General features: G+C 31.0%; 1 protein-coding gene across 4 annotated transcripts in view; it reads left to right on the forward strand.

The window, feature by feature from the left end:
* Positions 1 to 25,156, forward strand: part of LOC138694835 (uncharacterized) — a 540,942-nt gene that overhangs the window by 512,065 nt on the left and 3,721 nt on the right. The window contains exons 6-7 of one of the 4 annotated variants that reach the window (XM_069818948.1): positions 18,033 to 18,268; positions 22,025 to 22,109. In XM_069818948.1, coding sequence (XP_069675049.1) covers positions 18,033 to 18,268; positions 22,025 to 22,109 — 321 coding nt within the window. Of the gene's footprint in view, positions 1 to 18,032; positions 18,269 to 22,024; positions 24,013 to 25,156 lie in introns of those variants that run through there. The other 3 variants (XM_069818947.1, XM_069818950.1, XM_069818949.1) reach the window with 3 other exon arrangements.

Here is a 25,156-nt window from a genome sequence, read left to right on the forward strand (position 1 = left end):
GCGCGGAGATCTGGCACTTCTGTCGAAAAACTACCTACTAAGTGACTACTAATACGATTTCGTAATATGACTTTTTCGCGGGCGTATAAAGTATCTTCGCAGTTCTTTTATTGTTGTATGAATGTATGTATGTATCAGTAGCTGAAATCTACTTTTTTTTTAGAATCTCTATTTCTTTATTTAATGATAGTTGATTCAGGTAACTATTGGCTCAAGAGGTCATTGAGCGATTCATGTTAATGACTGTTATCAAGTGTAGTTTAGTCATTTCACATAGAATTGCTAATAAGGCTGGTGTCCCAATATTTTTTTCATTGGTATCATTAAATATAAATTGAATTTAGGAAAAGGTCTATATAGTATCTGACACACTGTACGGATAGAAACTAATACGGTATTACAGACAATGAAAAACTATTTAATTGCTTACGCATTTTCATTAGTATCTAAGCATTAAAATGGCGTGCCTTTAATTACGTTTATATGACATTATATTCTCATAAAAGGCATCCAGTTCAATCTAATTTTATACAGTATAAAAGTACCGGTTCTTCTGTATGGTTGTGAAACTTGAACTCTCACTCTGAGAGAGGAACATAGGTTAAGGGTGTTTGAGAATAAGGTCCTTAGGACAATATTTGGGGCTAAGAGGGATGAAGCTACAGGAGAATGGAGAAAGTTACACAACACAGCACTGCACGCATTGTGTTCTTCACCTAACATAATTAGGAACTTAAAATCCAGACGTTTGAGATGGGCAGGGCATGTAGCACGTATAGGCGAATCCAGAAATGCATATAGAGTGTTAGTTGGGAGACCGGAGGGAAAAAGACCTTTAGGGAGGCCGAGACGTAGATGGGAGGATAATATTAAAATGGATTTGAGGGAGGTGGGGTGTGATGATAGAGACTGGATTAATCTTGCACAGGATAGGGACCGATGGAGGGCTTATGTGAGGGCGGCAATGAACCTACGGGTTCCTTAAAAGCCATTTGTAAGTAAGTATAAAAGTACAGACCCAGAAACAAAATTTGGGCCACCTGAATTTTCTAAGTTCCAGTTATAACATATTGCTCATGCTCATTCGAAGTTCCAAACACTGAGTATGCGCAGTATGTTACAACTGGAACTTGGAAAATTCAGGTGGCCCAAATTTTTACATGCTCATTTGTTCATGTTTAAAACCTGTCAATATTCTTAAAAATATGTTTATGACAGTCCAAAACATTTTAAAAAAGCATCGTAACCTGTAATTTGATTATGGAAACATTGTTCTTTCCTTAAAAATTGCAGAATATGGGGTTTAGATTTTTGCAAAACTATCCGAGAATGCAAGTCTATAGTCCTATTGGGTTTCGAGTTAGGTAACAAGACAGAATATTAATTTATTACAAAACAAAGTATCTAACAATGCAAGTACCAGTTTCTGTTGGTCATATGACTGTCCATAAATGTTTTTTCTTGCAAATAAATAAGATGCAATTAAGAATTCAGAGTATTTACAAAACCTATTACAATTTACAAATTAAATAGGCTACATGTTTTTTCAGCATCTCTGATCTAAAAAAAAGTGTTTTGGTAAGGTAGGCCTATATAATTTCTCTGCTGTCTATCTGTCTGTCTGTATGTCTGTCTGTGAACAATTTAACTTTTGAAAAACGACGTTGATTTTTTGCTCTTAAACCAAAAATGCTCAATTTGATCATTTTTTCAAAATTCGATCAAAATAAATCTTTCTTTTTCTTTTACGTAAGAAATAGTATCAAACAAAATAATACAGACTGTATATCCCTTAAATACATGGTTCAAAACTAGAATATGTGTTGTTGTTTTCTAATGCCAGGCATTTGACAATAAAGTCATTTGGCCTCTTGCACTCCAATATTGTTCAAAGATATTATCATGACTAGCCACTAAGCACAGATTTTGAGGTGTTCCGAATCCATTTCTTGGTTTGAGTTGCACAATGGGCAGTTATCAAAACTAGAATATTTGTCTACATATTCATATCTCAAATGGAGAACTTCTTACAATCTAAGTGTTAGGGCTTAAAATGGCCACTGGTACGTGAATTACTTTAGCAAATTAACATAAAGTAAACTGGTTAGGAGATACGTATAGCAAGAAGTGGTATGAATGCTGAAAGTTTATTTTCGTAGACAACACTTCTACTAGCAATTAGTCTTAGTAGCAAGATGACAGGAGTCACTCAATGCTGAGATCACAGATTTTCTCTCCTTCTACAATTGAAATTAGAATACTAACTCAATGATGAATACATTTTCTTGCATATTATAAAGAATACAGAAACATAAATACCAGTAACACACACTTTCATAATGTGTTGCTTTTGTGTTGAATGATTCTTTCGTAACCTTATTTAACAAAGAAATACTATTGAACGAAAAAATTAGAAAAAAATATATATATGTCTGATTCGTTTGGAAATAAAAAATGACATTGTTCTCGGTTGGTTATGACTGAAAAATATTTATTTAAATTGTACCTATACATAAAAACCCTTGTAGAGGAAACTCTAATGGGTAAATTTGTTTAAATCACAATAGAATGATTTTCAATTTGCAAACACAAACCAATCTGCAAGAATGTGGTTATTTACTAATCATGTGACACATCTTCACGTCAAATTGTAGTTTACTTTAGTAGTTATTGTGAAGATATATGAGAAAGTGTGTCATTTGTGTAACACAGTTTATTATTTTTAACGTTAGAAGAATCGCTTAATCCCATTATTTTTAATATAGATTCTTTTCGTTATTTTCTATGAACTAGTATATCAAATTCTTCTACCAGAAAGTTTTTTTTTTTTTTTTTTAACTTTGTAAGCAATAACAAAGAATATACACTTCAAATACACCACTACTTAGTGCCTCTGAAGTTAGAATATATTAACCACAACAGAACTGTTGTCTATATTCATAGTACATATTTTACACAAATATTACTGATTTCAGCTATTGTATGTACATATAACAAAAAACCAATATCAGTTTTCCTAAACATCAATCGATAAGTGTTAACTTTCTCCAATGAATCATCTAAATTACTGGTCATAAGTAAAAATATTGAAATAAATACAAAACTCTACAAAATATACCTAAGCACTCATGTGTATTGCATTTCGTGAACTAAAATATTACATCCATTTGCATATCTAAAACTTATTAAGATCGATAATAATTATCATATGATCTCCAACATTCAGGTTGACTATATAAAGAAGTGTCACCTAAATATCTTGCGATGGTGGATTGTGAAGATTCATTTAAGTACGGTATTACAGTTTAAATTATCGAAGGTCACAGGAAAGTTTAATATTTCTAACTAAGTCAACATATTGTGTAATAAATGAACATTTAAATTATATGAATACTGTGAAAATTTTAAAATTTAATGTGGTACAAACAAAAAATCGATTGAATGTTTAGGAAATGGTAAATTGGTGGAATTAAAGTATGAAAGTTGCATTTCTATATCAGTCATATGCTGTACACTAAACACATTATTTACACCATAATCTCTATGAAGGTTACATATACACTGTAGAATAAATTATATGCCATTACTTCTTACTATTCTCTGAAACTTGCATTTTCTGTCTTCTTTTGTACCACTTTCGCATTAACTTTTTCAAATCATTACGAATTTTTCCATATATGTGGTAAAAGAAAGTTTATCTCACATCTGGCGAAGATAAGCTTTTTCCTTTCTCTTGTCCTATCATAACCATTAATTAGCAAATTTTAGGTGAAATGAAATATAACAATATTAAATTTAATCTGTTTCACAATACATGCAAACACACGCACACGCATAACCACACACACACACAATGTACAAAAGTACATCCCACTTCAACCCTTTGCACTCCTAGACAGAAACTTACGGTCAGATGAGTCCAAAGGATTGATATATTTAGAACCATATAGTAAGGATATTAACATGAATGAAGAAAGGAAATATTAAAAGATGAACAAATAAAATCATATGACTCTTCTCAATGTCGTATACATAATATGTGTAGTTTAAGCTTCAAGAATGGCCATTCTGTCTGGGATTAATAATTTAGTATCGTGAAAGAGGCTAAAACGGCTTTCATCTGTCTTATCCTACTTTGTCATCTTATCGTTCCACAAATATTCATTTTTAAACTTAAGACACAAATAATTTCCGCAAATTAACGAAAATGCATGTATATACATTCCTCCATAATACACTCAATACAAACACATTTAGATACAAGCGCATATGAGAACTTTTTTTGCACATGCAGATGAATGATTGGTTAATTCCGATATTCTACTTCCTAGTCAAATTTTAATTGTTTGTCAGTGAGAGAGATTTTACTAAGATTTCATCTTCTTTTTACATTACCGTAGATGTACAATATTTATAATCAAGATATAGCAGGTCTAAGGCCTAGGAATAAGAGATTCGTTTAATGGGAGGAAGCATGACAATGATAAACTATAATCATGTATCACAGTGCCAAGTTTTAAGAGCTGATAACACTCCAGCCATCATTATAATACGCGCAATAATTCTAGCAAGCAGAGAAAACTAATCATAGTAACCAATCACACCATTCTTATGATATCATCCATTCTCCAATCTGGCCAATATAAATTCTCATAAACTTAGTACGGATATCGTGCAGTAAAATAGACTGAAATATTAAAGAAATAATAGGAGTTAAGCAGTTTTTTCATCTATAAACAACGTGAATAGTTCTCTACCGAATAGTAATTCACGTAATTTTAAAATATTCACAGAAATAAAAGTCCCACATAATTTCTGAAAAAAAAAAAAAAAAAAAAAAAATTATTTTCTTCCAGAAGTTCTTGACCCCAAATTTTGTTCACTATGTCAAAGTTCTGTAATGCACTGTAAAATGATTTATCTGATTCAGATATTGACATCAAATTCATGGAGACTTATTACCGGTACTTACTGGTTTATAGAATGCTTTCCACAAGAGAAATAAACTTACATATTGTTAGAAGTTAATATAGTGTAGGTATGATTTTCGCAGGATTTTCTCCAGATACATCACGGAAAGCATTATCAGTTATGTGATGGCATTTCCATGCAGTACTTGATATTCTACTTTAAATGTTAATTTTTGTTCTATTATTTTCTATAGCAGAATTCTCACATTTCTTTTTTTTATATACAGAGTGATTCAGACCACCCATAAGTCATTTATTTCGGACAATAGTGGGTTAAAATTTTCGAGACAAAAATATTTGGTAAGTAAAGCACATGCGAACTTTCATTTGAGCTTGATTTCATCAATCACCCCTAACAGGAAGTAGGGTCAATGAGGTATCACTTTAAAATTTCAAATGGGAGTTGGGGTCAAATTGGGTACCGTAAAATGGGGTCAATAGGGACGCAGGGGGTGAATAGGGACAACGTTTTATTATTTTTTTATTTTCTTTGTGTCAAATATTAAATATAATAATTAGAGTGTTCATGTTCTAACCATTCGGATATCTATAAATACAGTTGGTTATACAGCAGAATACTTCGTGAAGTGTTTTTAACTCTAAAAATGGCACTGTGATACATAATCTAAAAGTCGTAGAAAATCGTTCTATCTTATCAAATATCCTTCAACAAATGTATACTTAAAGAAGTCGTAGGACTTCTCGTAAGGATTTTTTATCAATTCCATCACTTTTTTAACAGAAAAGATATCTACCAAAGCTACAGTTAAACACTGTTTTATTAACTTGTTAGAAGACAATGACAATTAACACTGATTTATATGGTGGCTCTTAGTTATGATGTAGTGAGATTAAATTTAAATTTTTAGAGCTTAGTTTATACTTATTACTACTAACTCAGATGTGCTCGTGGCAATTCTATGTCGTGATTAAAACAAAGCAAGATGGCAGTGGTGACATAAGTGTTTTTGATGTTTTGCACTCTAATAAAACTTGCACTAATTGATTACTTGGAATGCTGTTTTTAGCATTTATCTGTCGACCAGATATTGTTTTTAGACATCTAGATGGTAGTTAAATACAAAATTGTTATATGTACATAGATTCATTACATTAGTTAATTTCAGGTATTAAGAACAATAAAAAGTGAGTAATTACATTATTGTTATTGGAAACACATTATTAATTTGTTTGTTTTATTTACTATTTACACATAGACTAATTTGTTTACATTTATGTAGAGTACTATGATTGGCATCATTGTCTTAATTTATATCATGAACTAGCCTAAGCATTCTTACTAAGACATGCATGTAGCAGCTTTCATTTGTCTAGGTAGGCCTACTACAGAGTTTCATAACCCCTTAAATAATTTGTTATATTTTATTGCATTTAATTTGTAATTTTATTGTAGTTGGTTTGGACTCCCATAGATGTGTAGAAATGTCCTAGAAGCATTATATTCTGTTCACATTTGTTCACACACGTGGTAGGATTACGAAGTGCTTACGTAGGTTCGATGCATCTTACACATATTTCACCGAGTAAAGAAGCAAATAATTATTTTTGTAAACACATGATTAAATCATCTCAAATTTGAAGAAAATGTTTTTCATCACTGCTCTCTTGCTGCTTGTATTCTTTTTTGTTTGTGTATTTTATTTTTCTGTGGTGTGAACATGTCTGTAAGTAGCATGTGCACTAGAATGTAATACTTTATTCTCTTTACAATTTAATCTTTGAATGTTTTATTACACTTATGTTTATTCCAGAATAATTACGTGAAATAAATTTCAAATAAAATTGTATATACCGGTACTGGTATCATAAAACTTAAATTTGCTTATAATCGTGTCAAGGAAAGTAATTTACCTGTACATAATTTGTTTTAAAAGTAATTATTATTTAGAATAATATTCATTTAATTGAAAATATAATCTTTTAATAGAGATAACACTGTCATATTTCAAAAAGATAATATTTTATCTCAATATAGTAGCAATATTGAATCGTGGCTAGAAATAAGAAAAATGAATGACAAAACCTGCAAAAGAGAATCTATAAAGAAATTATTTACAGTCACGGTTAAACAATACCTCTGTATTTTTACAGAAATATTTCAAATTAATCGTAATTTATATCTTAGACTTTAGCTGGGTTATGTGAACAAATATTATGACAGTGAAAGTCGAAACATTTATTCGATAGAGCAAATTAGATGAGATATGTCGTCTGGAGACAAAAGAATTTTCTTTTTTAGTAACTTTCTGAACGTCCTTGAATCTCAATCTGCCTATTTATCATGAAAATAGTGGCAAGATAATGAAGCTATAGGCTGGTTCACAATAAACCGGGAACGGTAACGACAACGATAACGAGAACGAAAATAATGTTATTCTTTCTATGAGACAGTGGTCTAACTACTGGTAATAGTTATTATGGAAACAAAACCTAGTTCATTGTTTTCTAAATTTGTTTGGCGAACTCTCACAATTCCTCAGTACTTCCATTTTAATCCATGTAAGAATAAAATTGGTCATAAATTAAAATCTCATTATTTCCTGGCTTACTGTTCCATTATTATTGACGAATTTAAATATATTTTTCTGTATTTAAGAAACAACCTTCCAATACCGTATTGCCATTGTATACCTACAGAGTAATAATAGGTTTCCATCTTGTAATTTGTTCTGTTTCTTCCATCATGCCACCAGCCATACTTTCAACCTCACAGAAAGCCAGGTTTGATTAGGATTTTTTTCACCTAGATACAATCTTTTCGATTCCATCTAATCCAAATTCTAACTTGCCTATATTTGGAGTTTTCGTGGTCAAGGGGGATATTTATTGCGTTGAGTCTATCCTCTAGATGAGATCCTAAATCACTTATTTTCATTGTATTTTTTATCCTAAAGTAAAATATGAATGAAAGATAATTCTTTTTGTTTACTGTAAGACGTCAGCAATATCTCAAGCATTAGAAGAGGTCTATTTTCTCCAGAAAAAACAACTGAAATTTTTTAAAAATACTTAATTCTTCTTGTAAGACTATTGATACAAACTTAACAATGTTACGTTTTGATTATTGATAGGTAATTGAGACTATGCGTAGAAATAGCAATTATAAAAGGAAATAATTACAATTTCAGTTTCTTTGAAGTCAAAATCAATTTCAACAACAATTTTAAGTGAATAAATACTGAAATATTAATATTGAAACTCATGTAATATTAATGCAGAATGTACAGGTCAAATTTGTGTGTGACAGGATCGAAAATTTTTCCCACCATTCAAAACCGATATTTTGAGAATGAATTTTAGAGATGGTAACAACGTCATTTCCTTCATTTATTGCTTCCGTAATATCATATTATATATCTTCGAACATAAACTATATTTCATATTAGTTTCTGTATTAAAAGACAGAAGAAGTCTATGTTCGTCTACAAATTGCTTTAATGTTGTTGGCATTTCATTATAGTTTAACTTAAGTTATACTGTAGCATGCTGTATATAGCTTCTGCATGTCCCTTGCATAATAGTCTACAGACTAAATAGAAATGAACTATCAGTATCAAGTGCAAATAGAATAGAAATTGTCGCTGCAAGTGATATAATTATATTATAAAGAACCATGAAGATTAATCCTAGATGAGTACAGAGTGGAGATTGCTGGTACAAATAAATAGCCTACTACTGATTTTTAATACTTAATTCAAGAGATATTTTTGTTGCAGTCATAAGAAAATAATCTTTCATACATCATGTTTTGCCAGTGATTACAGTACTATGCCTAATTAACTACATTAAATAATTACAAATCAATCGAATTTCATTGATACTGTCTAAAAATTACTGTTACATAAATTAAGAGTAGCTGTTATTAATTAATTCAGTAAATTTATTAAAAGTAAACCACTAATAAAATGATTAATAAATACCGGTACTCGAAATTTCATTTTATTACAAAAAGTAGGTTTAGGAAAGCGAATTTCAAAATAACAAAATTAGTCACAGTTCACAATTATCTAAATATTTTATTAGTTAATATCGATAAAGTTTGTAACATATTTTTCATGATTATTCACAACTGCTTGAAAATAAAGTAGTAAGACCAATTACTCTGACTTGAAGATGTATAAAACATGTCTTCCAACAATGAGCAGTCAGACTTAGTAATATCAGTATCAGCAGTACATATCCTAGATAAATTAATTTCAATATTGGAATAAGTTACATGAGTAAATGTAAGTAAACATGAATGTCTCGTCACTATAATATTACATATTGCCTTATTTTTAGCATGCAACTAATTTGAAGGTCAAAGGTATGAGGAATTTGATCACGATATATGATATAGTTTCTCCACTGTCCTTTGCAGTTCTAATTTTGATTTCTTTTCACTCTTCTAGAAAATTTTAAATGATACTTTTCAGATATAATGGAAATCATTACTGAATGCTTCCAGGATTAAAAAAAGTGCATTGATACATTGATTATCAGTACATATAGTACTACATAATAGGCATACTAAAACGTATCTTAATTAGTTCTTAATGTCTGATTACATCTTGGCAAACTCTAAAATCGTTCAATATTTTGAAACTAAAATTAATTTTACTTTAATACTCTGATACTATGAAATCCTAAGATAATGAAAAGATAAATATAATTTAAAGAATCTCTCGCTGAGAAAAAAGAAGTTAATTAGATAAACATAGAATTTCTTATGATATTCGATAAAATACTTTTTTTTCTGTTGTAGTAAGGATATATAAATTTCTTATGATATTCGATAAAATACTGTTTTTTTTTTCTGTAAGGGTATATAAATGCTGTCACTGTTATTAAATTAATATGTTTCATTCTTTATTCTCCACAGAGTCATCTAATCATTGAAATATTTTCTAATTCTTAATTAATCCTAATATTATTATTAATTAATTTCAAAACTTTCTACTATAATATAGGCCTACACAGAATCCAATATCTTTATTTTCCAGAGGTACTAAAATTGTTTACGTCTATAGTGAAAAAAAAATTGTAAAAATATCATGTATATGTGTGGGTGTGTCGGACACAGGGTACATAAACTTGCTTTCCAAAGCAGCTGCTAAATGTGCTGTGCATGCATGGAATATTGTGAAATGAACTGTTGATTTAAATTCTCACAATACATGAAAAACCACATTGTGTAATTTAAGCATGAAAACTTCTACATGTAAGCACAATCTTAAATAACCAGAAGTGTGCAGTTTGTGGGAGCTACAGGGCACAATTGATAGTAATTCGATCAGAAAATGTTAAATGTCTTTAAGGTTATATTCCATAATATTTAGTTAAAATACACAGATCATGTTTGTACACTCATAAAACACTGACATACATTTCAAATGGAAGAAGATAATAATATTTGGGTTGTTTTTGAAGAGATATTTAAAAACAAACACAGAACTTAGTCATTATCAAAATTACCATAACAATAAAGATTATTTTGTATCTATGTGTCTTAAGATACGTTATTTATTTTAGTCACTACATTTAACAGCATTACATTTTGTTTAAAATCATAGCATCAAGAAATGTTATTGTCTTTAAGTAGAATATAATACTGGTACTATACTTCTTTATGATTGCTAGTGAAAATGATATATAACTGCATACTTTTGGTTAAAAGAATGATATGTCACAAAAGGTAATATCTGTTACTCACATAAAGGCACCAAATTTTTATTATAATAAACAAGCACACTTCATAGAAATGCTACACAAAGCGAATGTGCTAACGATGCAGTGTCTAAGTTATGTTGTTGAATGCATGTTTGATCTGACTGCTGCATGGTCTAAATCATTACCTAGGTATAACTGTAATTGAATTGATAATTCAGCTATCAAAATAAAAGTTTTAATGTAGCATAATCATTCAAACTATATATGTATTCTTCCATTTACATATTTTGCACTGTTACTAAATACAGTCTTAGTATATGGCGCTTAATTAATTGCAATAAATTGCTCTACTTTTATTTGAGCTGAATTATCAACAAAATTACTCGTTGTGAAAATGATAATTTAAAATTATTTATTAGGTATAATTACAATACAATAAATATAAATCATTTTCAGAAGTTCTTGGTAAAATTTAAAGTTACAATAAAGTAATGTAAAATTTTAAGGTGTGACAGAGACAGAAGAAAATACTGGACTGAATTTATTTTTTTATCAGAGCAGTAATACGCAAGAAAATTTTGATAAAATGGGTCCTGTTCATGTCAGCGTGATCTGATAATGCATTGTTGTAGCAGTATTTAATATTTACAATTTATGTAAATATACAACTTCATTACAATACATAAGCAGGCTTATAAGACATAAATGTCTTCGTAAGGAAAAAAATAAAAACATTAGGTACCGGTATTTGCAACGCAAGCATTGCAAACCAGAAATGGCATATAGTATGACCACAGTATATTATACTGTGGTATGACTAACAGCCTGGTTTTAGTCTTTCTTCTCTCAAAAGAATGCTGTAATATTTTAAATGATCACAATAAATCAAACAGAATATAGAACTAATAATTGTACTAAGTTACAAGCAATATTAATTGAAGCCTTGATTTACACTTAATTTTAACAATAAATTCTAGTCATTCCGTTAAGAATATTTATTCAATAACAAAAATATATTTTTAAAAAATTTAATGTATTTCTATGCCTTTATTTTAGCGTTTCTTACACAATCAGTGTTAATATCATTGCGATGTATTGTTGTGATAAATCACTATTCATGAATAATATTTCGGTACATAGTTTACTTTTAAATGAGATAGGCCTCCTAAACCTTTACACAACTGAAAAATATATGCTTGTCAGAATAAATATACTTTAGCCAAAATAGCCAATTGTAATGTTATTTCAAGATGAAACGTTACTAGTCCTGCACAATATACTGGCGTACGCAACAAATAAAAGATAATAAATTTCACGGATCATACTTTGGTTGTTTTTCATATTGCACGGTAAATAATCTTAATTAATAATTTAACAACTTCACCCATCCATAAACATATAAATATCTTGTGAGCTTGATTCTTTTAGACTGAATTAAATACAATTAAGAGTGGACAAATTAATGTACAAAATCCATTGAAATATTAATAAAAGATGTGGTCTTACTTTCAGTGCTCTCTAACATGTTACAGAATTTTTTTTTTTTTTTTTTTTTTTTTTTTTTTTTTTTTTTTTTTTTAAATAAGAGAAATCTGAATGTGATTTTTGCTCCATTTTTCTGTTAGAGTGTGGAGTATATTCCTTAGTTAAAAGAAACTAAAAGAAACTATTATAAAAATAGTTTTCTTCGTCTTGCAATTTGAATAAATATCTTCAATTCTCTCAATCTTGCGTGAGTTTGTCAAACTTACTTTCTTTGTGAAATGTAATTCTGAACTAATACTAGAAATGCCCACATCAGTTACAAATTTTAAAATACTATTGCTATATAAGTACCTGGAATTTTTGTATCTCTTAGACGTCTATAATTTTATTCTTATATCCAATTATAAATACACTACCGGTAGTAGCATTAACCATACCATATAGTAAAATGTAAGACACATCTAGACTTCAACATAGTTCCTACAACTGGATAAATCAGGAAAAAAACTCAATTTCCTTTAGTTCAAATAACTATTATTATTGGTATATAATTACAATAAATTAAAAAATTCTATTTATATATAGATACAGATTGTAGATAATTACGTCAATACTTTTTCATGGTAAACTAGTACAATTAAATCTTTTTGTGCTGCAGTCACTATTAATATGTAAATAAAAACTTGATCCGATTTTACAGATAAATTTTTAAGCTTTCTCCAGAACTAATGCGACATTTAGCTACATAAGAATCGACCTTCAACATTAACTTTTACAGTAGCTTATCTACATCTCTACAAGATTTCATCAATAGCGAAGAGCAATTATTGTATATTTACCATTTATTTATAATTATAGCTTGTTACTAAATTGCACTTTACAGCCCTTTTATGTCCTATATAAGTAATATTTTACGTGTAATGTAACCTAACGTTGTAATTTCATGTGCGTAATCCAATCTCATTACAATATACCGGTAATAATTGTCTACTAACTTATCTTATTTCAGAACACCATTCTGCTCCACTAGAACTAAAAGTGATTTCTTCCTATTTGTCATAATTTTGAATCAGGTACTACTTGTCATAATTTTGAAATGATAATTTTTCTTCAGTTAAATGATTAGAAGAAGCAACTGCTATTTTTATACTGTTTCTTTTATAAGTTCAGTGACAATATTTTTCGTAGAAACAGGAATTAATAAACTTCAAGTAAGGTATTTCTAAAGATAATTATTGCGCTGATATCTGTCTAGTGTGAATGTGAAGGCTATCGATCTAATAGAAAAAACAAAAGTAATTACTTTCATCAAGATAATAACAATCTGTGCTGGTTATTGAAAAACAACAAAAAATGACAAATTTACTTTTGTTGATTGCGTGACAAATGATCACGGAATAAATTACGATCACTTATATCATACTTAATAGTTTACAGAATTATTAATAGGAATGGACATAAAACAATATGAGTGCTCAGTACTTAATTCTTATTTTAAGTTTTTGCACTTACTTCTACAAAAGTGGCCAGTCATTGTTCATCTCTACTGAAGCATATGGACTTAATTGGCTGATCAGCCTTGGCCCTCCATGAGCTATCGCGCCAAGAATTTATTTAATTTTAAGTGTGTTTATGAGAGTAGGCACCCATCTTTAAAATTATGTCATATGACAGATTTATGAGGTATACAAAAAATGAAGTTTTTTTTCTCCCTAAGATGATGGCATGTTATGAATCGTATATTGAATTTAAATAATGGTCTGCAATTATTTCTCTTTTAATTGGCACACAAATTTACAACCACAACTAGAAATGTGAAGGAATACTGACGGATATATTTTCATAATAAGTTTTCATTTCCCCTTACTCCCATAGCAGAGATTCATTTGGGAATGAGAAGAAATTAGGAAATACAGGTCCATTTCTAAGTTATATAATATTAAGATTATTAATTATAACCCAAATTGCATTATTAATTCTGGAATCCGTAGTAGCTATTATTCAATCATATGTATTTGCAGTATTAAGTACTTTATATTCCAGAGAAGTAAATTAATGACAAGACACGCAAATCACCCATTCTTTCGATATCAAATGCTGAATAATGTAGGGTGTATAAGAATGATTTGGGAGTTTATGAAAATGTATCATTCAGAAAGTAGATGGTGCACAAAAATCTAGCCTAAACAATATTAAATAACTCCTCATACAATTTTCCTTTTTATTTGTCATGAAGACCTCAAAATCTCTTCAAAAAATCTCATAAAAGATCAGATCTTGATAGTGTTTTTGTTGCTGTGTTGATAAAACTTTTACCACAGTTCGCTTAATGTATTCATTAGCCTTCTTTGGTAGACTTGTCAAACACGATTGACAGGTTCATTGTGCTTGGTCTACTACAACTTATATACAGAGTGGGTTACAAGTCGCTTTCCCCAAACATTTCCTTACATTTAATTACATTCAATTTACATTTGACTACACATTCCTTTGCAGATTTTGTTCAAAATGGAGGCCGTGTTTGCTTTTATTATGCTTCCACCAACGTTGTAGCACAAAAGTACGTTGTTCTGTGGTTAATTTGCGATTCGTTGCTAGAAACTAGCAGTTATTGCATAGAGACACAACCCGACACAATAAGACAAAACAACAACAAGACATGACATCCGAAAAACAAATGACGCACGAACATGGTTGTCAACACACCACTTATTACACTAGCTATTCGTTTATTCAAGTTATGACATCGGTATATGTGTACAAGTATGAAACCTAAGAACGAATATTGGGGAAAGCGACTTTTGACCCACCTTGTATTAGGCCTATAATCAATGCTCACCTGGAAACAGGTTTTGCTTAGTATGGCACCATCTGAAAAGTAACATGGACAAGTAACAGCTTGCTTAGCAGTGATTCAGCACGTCAGCTTTCAGCAATAAAATCTCGCGACTTATATTACATTATATCATAATGTCATGTATTGGCTTGCCTTATAATAAATGTTGCAACTACCGACCATCCTCTCTAATGCACATTTTACATCTTTAGAAAAGATTACTAGACACACATTGGATTTCGTCTCTATTGATATAATTTAACCTAAGACATATGCTCCGTTTCATTAAATTTATGAACGATTGTTATCTTAAGGCTTTAGCTTTAACAATTTCGTCACTTTCCAAGATGATGTCTTGGATATACCTGGTGCTGGTCGCTATATGAGCATTTTGCTAAATATCATATTCAAATGACAATCACATCAAATTGGAAGGGGTTGTAAATTGTTCCTTCTTTCTAATTGACTTTATGTATTGACTATTACCGGCTCGAAGAATTTTCTTCGAAAAATACATGGTACTGTAGAGAAAATAGCCTATTTGTCAAACCAGTAGCTCAGTTATGATTAGGGCTATTGTCATGTCTTTGTGAAGTCGGTGGATTTCTAATCCTATTCAGATCTATTATTTCTTTTAAAAGTTCCTAAACTTTTCTTTGAATGCAGGCATTTCGCCAGGCAAATTACCTCTTTCTGAAATAAAATAAAAATACCATATGTACTTTGTATTTTGCAGTACAAAAACCAGTTGAATATAATAGGATCAGAAAGTATTAAAGCAGGTGTGGGCATTCTTTTGAAAGAAACTATATATTGTGATACAGCAAAAGAAAGTCCCAAATCTTAAGAAAATACGTATTTTTACTTCAGCCCGACGTTTCATTCCTTTCAATAGTCATAACAGGAAAAATCCAATTCTGCACTAGCTTCGGAAAAATACAGAGTATGCAACCACCCGAACGATACTGTATGTAGTGATCTCTGCCCGGTTAACAATCTCATGGAAGACAGTTCTAGTCTATAGCCTATCTCATCGAGTTCTTCTTCAATTAGAAAGCGAGTTATGCACCTTCGCTTCTCTCACTTTTTTCCATTAAATTCTGTATTATTGAATCGGATGGTTTGTTGAACACCAGGATGTTTCCGTATAAATAATCATTACGCATTTTATACGATTTCTTCGTAATACACGTAACATAAATGAAGATTTGCTGTTCTAATGTGTACTGCATTGACACAAACCAAATTCAACTACACGAAATGAAAGTCAGGTGTATACTAATGGCATAACCTTGACGTCCGTTCAGCCTGTATCATCTGTCCAGACTACGCAATACAGAATCTTCCCACGCTCAATCCATGAGAAATACACACACTCTTTGCTTGGTAGTCATAATCAATCTATAACAGGTCAGCATTTACCTGAGCAAAACTTGTTTCGTGGCAAATGCTCTGTACATCACGTATCAGTGAACTGTTCATACTATTTACAAATTGAGCTCTCAGACAAGAGATCCCTGTCGAATCTTTCTCTCAAATGTCTGAACATTTATCAACAATCTTGTTGAATGAAACTGCAAAATATGAAATACAGTAGGTACCTATATTTTTGCTATTACCTATCATGCAATTACAACAAATTATAGTTGTAAAAATGCACCCACTTTCTTGGCCAATGAAACGAATCTATTTGAGAAATGACCAAAAAAGCATTAGACTGATTAGTGCCTACCATTTTCTTTCGCATAATATATATAATTCACAATCGTTCAAACCATGCATAGCAATTCTGTATAATTAACTGTCCTGAAAAGTAACTTCCAGTCCAACTTAAAACATAGATTTATAATAATGATTGAATAAATACTTTTTTTGCAGTATAGGTATCATCTGCCATCTACAATATATATTTTTAAATATACCTATACGTAACTCTTCTACGAAAATGTAAAAGGCGCTGTTATATTTATGAAGAAAGAACTTTTGTGTAATACATGCGCTCATTTCGGAATTATAAAAAGTTAGGCCTACTATAACAATAAATTCTTGGAAAGAATGAAAAGTGATTTCTTCTGTATAATTAGTGTCCCAATGAGACACATCAGCTGTATTTCAAAAGAACATCACCTTTTTATCATATCATTCTGTAATGTTTGTCAATAAATAAAATTAAGTACCGTACCAGTACTGATAACTATTTCCTTTCTTTATACATAGAAACAACTGGGTACTATATTTCACTTGCTTGAATTTGTAAGTATAGTTTATAATTTTGTATTACACATTAACAAATTTCAATAAGGAGTTACATTCATAAATTAAAATTTACTCCCTAGACTACATTTACATATGGTAAGTTATATCGGATTAAATTAAACACTTTTTTAATTTTTTGTTACCATACTGAAATTGTAACTAATATATCATTTAGTTTTCAAATATAATATTCCATAATAACGCATTTCACAAAATAAGCCTATTAAAAATGTTTAATGCTTGTTAGTCACCACTTTGAAGTAACATCATTCTGATGTCTCTATATAGGCAATACTGTGGATATAAAATATTAAAACACACGAAGATTTTACGTATCACGATTTTACTCACTACTATGGACATAAGTCAGATGCTTTACCCTGTTATATTTTAAATGTTTTTGTATATTATGTCTAAAAGTCACAGCATGAAAATTAAGTAATTATCAAACCATTTATAACTATTAGAGAACACAAAAGAACGACGATATAACATATTTTAACAATCTGAATTCATATAATTTATTTTGATAATTTATTCTATTTCACTTTCAGAAATATGTTTCAATCTCACTAACGATGCTTTCTTATCTACATGTTCCAAAGGTCTGAAGTAGCCATTTTCCTACTCTACCAAATCCAAAAATCCTCTCTCTTAAAATCACTGGTTGGAGCTGAACTGTATTCTGCATAAAGATGGTACTTGAGTATATCATAAAAGAAAAAAAATAAAATCAGTCCGGTAACTTTTTGTCACACCTGATATCTTTGCACGCGTCTTGCATTTTTTGTGTTTGTTATGTGATTCAACTTCAGGTTCTCGTCGCCCCAGCATAGCATCTATCCACAGCAGTGCTTCTTCATCACGTAGTTACAGCGCTAGACGATTCGAACGTGAAAATATGCAGAGGGAACAACGCCAATTGCAGCTACAGATGCAACAATTACAAATGCAACAAGATAATCTGAAACCTGGGGCAGCACCGACACCCAGTCCAAAGACGCCAATGTCAACAGATGAACTCCTACCGTCAGTCAGTGAGGTCAGGGAGGTGAGAGAAGACGTTCACTGCACGTGCCCCTCAAAACCACTCGCACATTTTTATTAGAATGATAAATTATATTGTTTTTAAATGCAAAAGCTATGGTGTGACAAAAAGTATTGGACTGATATGTGTAAAGGCACTATCGTATCCCTTTTTTGTATGTATGGACTCTTTTAGGGATCCCTCCATATTTTTAATGTGAATTATTCATTTCACTAAATATTTACCTTTTAAAACTCCAGTGCACACAATTATAGTGTAGGTATTCCTGATTGTCCTGTCTTCCTTGTAGAAATATTTCAAATCCATTTGCTTGAATTAATATTGCATCACTGTGTGTGTAATATTTCCTAATATTCAAATCATTGTTCATTATGCAATTTGTCTTAAGATTAAAGTATATTCATTTCATGTAGACAATAACGTAGTACCGTATACAAATGTTTTTGCATTTAATTTTATTATTCCAATGTTGAAGGCTTAAAATTTGTAATCCAACTTTTATTATACACCGTGTCCCTTTCAAACCTCCCACATTTTAATTAATCATTGCTAACAAAGTATGCGGAATTATGAAATGAGACTTAACAATTGAAATGTTATAGTTTGCTTTGTTTTCAACACTGATATCTCGAAAATATCTGCTAACACTTGATAGTAATGAAATTTCATTAGTTCTAATAGTACAAGCTATAGTCCCGTCACTCTTATTTCCGGCAGCCAATCACGTTGCAGATCGGCTACATTTAAACGTGTACGTCTTGCCATTCGCTTCTGATGACGTTATGCAATTCCTAAGGCTCGATAAATACTTAATACAATCGTTCGTCATTTTGGCTCTTTTGTTGGCGTTCGCAGAAAGCACACGAGGACGTTATTTGCTGCTCAATTATTTGCTCAATTACAGTGCGTTTGATTTATTATCATAGGAGATATGACATGATAATATTTAACGGTGCGGCAAATAGATTCCTCGTCTGGTAGCTCGGCAACAATAGAACAAAAATAGCGAACGATACTAGCTATCTAGACTTTATAGAGCCTTCACTTCCTAAGGCGTCAGCAAAGAGGAGGAGCCACGCCGGAAATAACAGGGACGCGACTATAATATTAAATAAACAATGCTGAAAATTAGTTTTCTGGCAGGAGGACAATTGTTTAGCAATTTCTAAAAAGACCAAGTCCTCTCTTGTTAGTTAACATTCCATTGCCCATTAGTTTACCTATGAATATATATCCTATTATTGTTTGATAACATAAAAATACATTGCAAATAATGGAACAGTATGGTACAATCTAATTGAATGTTACTATGTCATTGTTCATGTTCCCTTTCCTAGTACTGATATTAATAAATAGAAATGTAGAAACAAGTTCGTATTTATACAGTTTTGTTAAATGAATTGTATATATTTAAAGTACCGGAAAAGATATATAGTTCAGTGCTCAACCAGTGAACACTATTACACAGGGAGGTAGGTTCATTCAACCTCTATATTTCTACGCGTCCATAAATCTTCTTCTTTCTGCTATATGCTTTATCTTTCTTTCATTTTCAAAGTTAGTAATTATGTGGTTTGATACTGAACTTCAACATCATTTTTAAAAAAAGGGCAAAGACTATTGAAATACAAGACAAAATCACATTTTATGCTAAAATTGCGTTACACATGCAGTGACAAAAGTTCAATTAAAACCCATGTTGAATCTTTCGTACACTACTTTTAACACTTGAATATAAATAATTGGTTAAATTGCGATCTTACTCGTGTTAATTGTGTAAGCATGTGCGGCTTACAGCTGTTTCGGTGCTTCTTCACACCATCCTCAGCTCTGAGGATTAACAGTTAACAATTAGCACGAGTAAGATCGCCATTTAACCAATTATTCAATTAAAACTATTATACTTCAATCTATTATCTTAGCTCGCATTCAGAGATTTATTTCCCATTTCTGTTTTGTGAGGAAAGAACGTATTGTATAGAACTCTCCAACTCATAGCTAGCACTCAACAACTTCTCATTCATTTTTTCTGCTTTAGTGTTCATATAAAATATTGCATAAAGCTCTTCAAATCCTACCTCGCATTTAAATACCTTTTCAATATTTTTTGTTTTTTGCTGTTTGCCAAATTTAAAGGATAAAACAGTATTTCAGTCCTAACGATAACTTCTTTTTGCAGTATTATTGTACAAATGGACATTTGTACTATCAACTCAGCCATAAAGTACAGAAATAATATTATCAGTCAAATTTTTAAAAAAATGCAAAATAAATAGTAATGTTAGTAAATATTGCATTTCCTGATTTTTCTAAAGCACAACATACATAATTACAAATTATGCTGCTTGTAATTCAATAGTGCCCATAAAATGTGTTGAACATTTCTATAAGAAAATTATGAAGTTCGATTTAATCACACCACACAATTTCCCTGCTTGTTTCAATCTTCATACACTATCAAGCACACTATACAACTTTTTTTATATACTATGGCACTTGCTTTCAGCAATACTTAGGGATGAGCTTGAGCATTTACATCCATTTAGAGCTTTAATAAAACTTAATAATGAAGCTGGAATTAAGTAAAGTATAGTAGTTGCTTGTTTGCTGCAATACGTTAAAAATTATATGCTAATAGTTCACTTATTTCTGAAAACAATGCTATGTTATAGTGGTGCAATAGATAAGATACTTTCATATTTAAATGAGTGTAACAGATGAACTGAAAATAATTTAATAGCATGCCCAGTCTTTCCATAGATTGATTGAAATAGGTAAGATCTCTGGAATTTTAATTGGCACAATTAAATTCATATGAAATATATAAATTCTCTCATTTCTTCTTGAAGAATATTTCATTATCAGTGATGGAATATTTCCATGTTTTATTTCATTTTCGTAATCATTTCGTCTTATGAAAGCAGTTCATTGTGTGGACTGATTGTGAAAGTTCTAAATAATATGATAGATTCATTGAATAAGTAGGTAGGCCTATATGGAAAGTTCAAGTAAGTTATCTTTAAACATTTAAAAGTGTAGGCCTACCACAACTATCTGGATAAATTAAATACATTCCCCGAATAATTTCATGTGTAAGAATAGTCTAGCATTTAAGTTTTACAGAATGCTTCACATTCATATTCATATTTAAATCTCTTTTATTTTATCGCCATGGAATTTTGTATCAATAATATTCAAAATTAGATAAGCTGTCCTGTTGTGTACTAAAATAATACACGGTAATCTTCCTCCCACCCTCAATGCCAGCAGGTTGTCATTTGACATTTCTGGTGTCTCCTGGCAATGTCTTATTTGTAACCCACTTCTGAGGTTGGGGCGCCTGGAAGGCGGAGTTACGCTGCCCTGTGATTATGAAGTGCCATAAGAGGTCTTAAACCTAAGCCTAATCTATTTTCCAGACCATTGACGAACACAGGAACATTCCCCTTTAAGGAATCGAACCCGGGACCTCGTGAACTGTAGTCAGAAGCTCTGACCACTATTCCATGAGGCTGGTCTCATATTTATATTAAAAAACTGTAATTTGTTTCACATTGTTACTTTTTCTAATTTGACAAATCATACACAAAGATTTTAAGGACGAAGGAATATGCATCTTAGTGCCAACTTAGCAAACAAAAAGACGTAAAAATTATTAATATTTTATTTCATTTTCATCTGTTACACTTAAATTTACTTAAACAGATATTCTTATAGTAGGTTTTATCGCCATGTAATGTCCTGGGTGTCTCATTACAGGAGAGCCATCACTCCACACCAACGATGAACAATGTGAGCAGCAGCAGCAGCAGCAGTAAGGGTGGCGCCACCACAAGCTATCAGGGTGAGATAGGCCCCTGTACCTCTACAGACCTACCCCCACTAGGCTAGTCCTATGCCAATTTTTAATCTTGTTACAGGAACACATAGAATGTGTCATGGAAGTGGAAGTTTTCTTTTATTTAATTCAAATGTAATAATGATTCCCTCCACCAATAAGCATGCCAGCTGCTCAGAAATCTAAAAGAAAAAAGATGTTCTAAAAGTCTGAAATTCAAAATTATATTAGCCTATATTTGAAGTACATCCACCTATATGTATACAAAAAGATGAAATAATGGGTATAATTAAAATATTTCACCTCATTTAATTATGAATTTTAATGTGAAATAAACTTAGGCCCTATTATAGTTTTTGTTCCTCAGTATATGAATAATTTTCTTTATTGATTTTATTTCGCATTCTAATGATATGTGTTTTCACTCCTAATCTCTCGAGTACAAAACCTGACCATAATTTGGATGGCTGACATTTATTTGATTTCTTGTAAAGGCGTTCAATAATTTTCGTACACACTGCTTCTGCAAGTTACCAAATTTGAATATATATCTCGTTTACAAACTTTCAACGCTTTTATCACTAAAAATTAGATAAATTTGTTATATAGACATGTTTCAGGTGTTAATTAAAACTACAGTAGGCCTATAATGGTATTTTACATTAGTTAATTGACTACCGTAGTTTTGGCTTGATGTCGGACATCTTCAGATTTCTAATGAGGTAATTGCTTGTTTCAGGTTGCTTCTTTTGGTGTCTTGGTAGTGAGTGCATTTATGATAGTAGTGTTGTACCAAATAGTCTGTGCATTCTGAAATTTAGTCAGACAAACTGGGAGATCTTTTCAAGCACGTAACAGGGAACATATCACAGCCACAGACAAATCAGACAATTTTTCCACATACACAGAGCACAACCAAGTTAAATAAATACAGTACAGTGGACTCTCCTAAGTTCGACTGAATAGAATTGAAAGTTCAGTCCAATAAGGGTAGTGGGTGTGGCAGGTGAAATGAATACAAATTCTTATTGGTTATCCAACAACGAATACAGTACTGTACTTGCACATCCTGCCTGCCCTGAGACTTGTGTATGCACTTCTAGTACCACAGTGGGTTTCGACAGTTACGTCTCACAAACAGCACAATTCTCAAACAGAAAAAGAAGAATTTGAAAGACATGTTGGTTCAGAAAAGTGTGAATACAATTAATAATTATACCGGTATATAATAAATTTTCAGTCAAATACACTTTTCAATTTGTGAGGTCAGATAATCTGTTACATCACAATATTTAATACAAAGTCACTAATATTTTCGACTTTAAAAAGTCATCTTCAGGTGCATGAGATGCAAACAATTTAAAAAATAGGTGATAAGTTGATCTAACAATTATATAGTAAGTAATGCACGTGCTGGCATTTACAATTATATAAGTTTCGTGCCTCTTGAGGTAAACTGTACATGGTAAAGCTGAACACTGATGCTAGATTCTCGTATATATATGTAAAACAAGGAAAAGGCACAGCATGATATTAACCTTATACAATTAAAGGCTAAATATTCTCATTAGGTCATATCATTAAAATTAAATTTGTACAGTTTAATGTTAACTATGTTAAAATGTTAAATATAATATATAAATTTAAAAAGGGATGGAACTAGCTGTGATGCAAATGCTGTTGGTAGGAGAGCACGCAGTCTAATTCGTCGTGGTGAATGCCATATTTGTCTGAAAATATTTAAGTTAATAGCTTATTATTAATTTTGAAAAGGTTGTGAGAGCTGATATCAGCGTTTTTTAAAGTTTATTATATTTATACTTACATAGTTGTTCAGTTGTTTGCGTCCAGACAAGGAGGCGTGTTTCACCCGACGTTACAAGTTCATTAATTTAAAATCAGTGATTAAATATGGATGTCCTAATCAATAAAATATTCTGTTCGGAATATGTATTATATGTCTTTCTCGTGTTAATATTAACCTGGTTAACATGTTTCGGTCTGTTATTGACCTTCTTCTTGTTATTGTTAACCAGGTACAGTAATATTAACACGAGAAAGACATATAATACATATTCCGAAGTGATATAGTGTTAAACGTTGTGTAATCAAGATGTAAAATATTCTGTTTTCCTTTAACAAAAGTATCACAAGACACAGAACCAATTCCCATTCAAATGGCAAACCCATTTCTTAGTGCCCATATAGGGGTGTGTCTAATTCTCCTACGTAAGCAGTCGAACTATAGGATGTCGAACTTATTTTCTATCGAACTTAAGAGCTTCCATTGTACTAAATACATCATCAATACCAACTACAACTACAGCAATATAGAAACGGATATGGAAAACCTACATATTGAAACGAAAAGCCAGAAACTAAAAACATTAGAACACTGCGAAATATACAGACATACAAAAACACATCCACAACATATCCTCAACACACAATTAAATGGCAGAACTCACATGGTGTCTTATATAACACTACCGATCAGAAATGTACCCATCACTAAGGCACCAAAAGAAGAAACTGGAAACAAGCACAGACCTCACTATAAATCTGAATATGACCGAAATAAGCCGAAACTAATCATTAACTAAGGTAAAATACCATCATAATTTCAATTAATACAGAAAAGTTATATATAAATAATTTACCACATCTTTGCCAAATTTGTATGTAATATACAATTGAAGAACATTTATTTCTCATTTGCAGGTTTTAGAAAGTGAGTTATTGAGAAATATATTGCAGTCAGAGCCATAGCAAGAAAAGTAAAGTTTATCGACACAATGCAGTTGTGCTAAAATGTACCGGTAGGCTATAATTTTGAAAATTCTATTTTGCGTTCACTCTTCTATCTATGCTCATCTATATTTGCAATATTCTACATTCGATCTCTAGCACAAAACAGTGGCCGTAAAATTGTCTCACCAATCATATACATTATCCCTAGAATCTAGACAAGTGCGAGGAATAATGATTTAAAATAAATCACAAGATCCTATATCTATATAATTTCTGACAAAGACGAAGATGACTTAATGGCA

Source organism: Periplaneta americana, chromosome 2 (genome assembly GCF_040183065.1).
Source record: "Periplaneta americana isolate PAMFEO1 chromosome 2, P.americana_PAMFEO1_priV1, whole genome shotgun sequence".
Lineage (NCBI taxonomy): Eukaryota > Metazoa > Arthropoda > Insecta > Blattodea > Blattidae > Periplaneta > Periplaneta americana.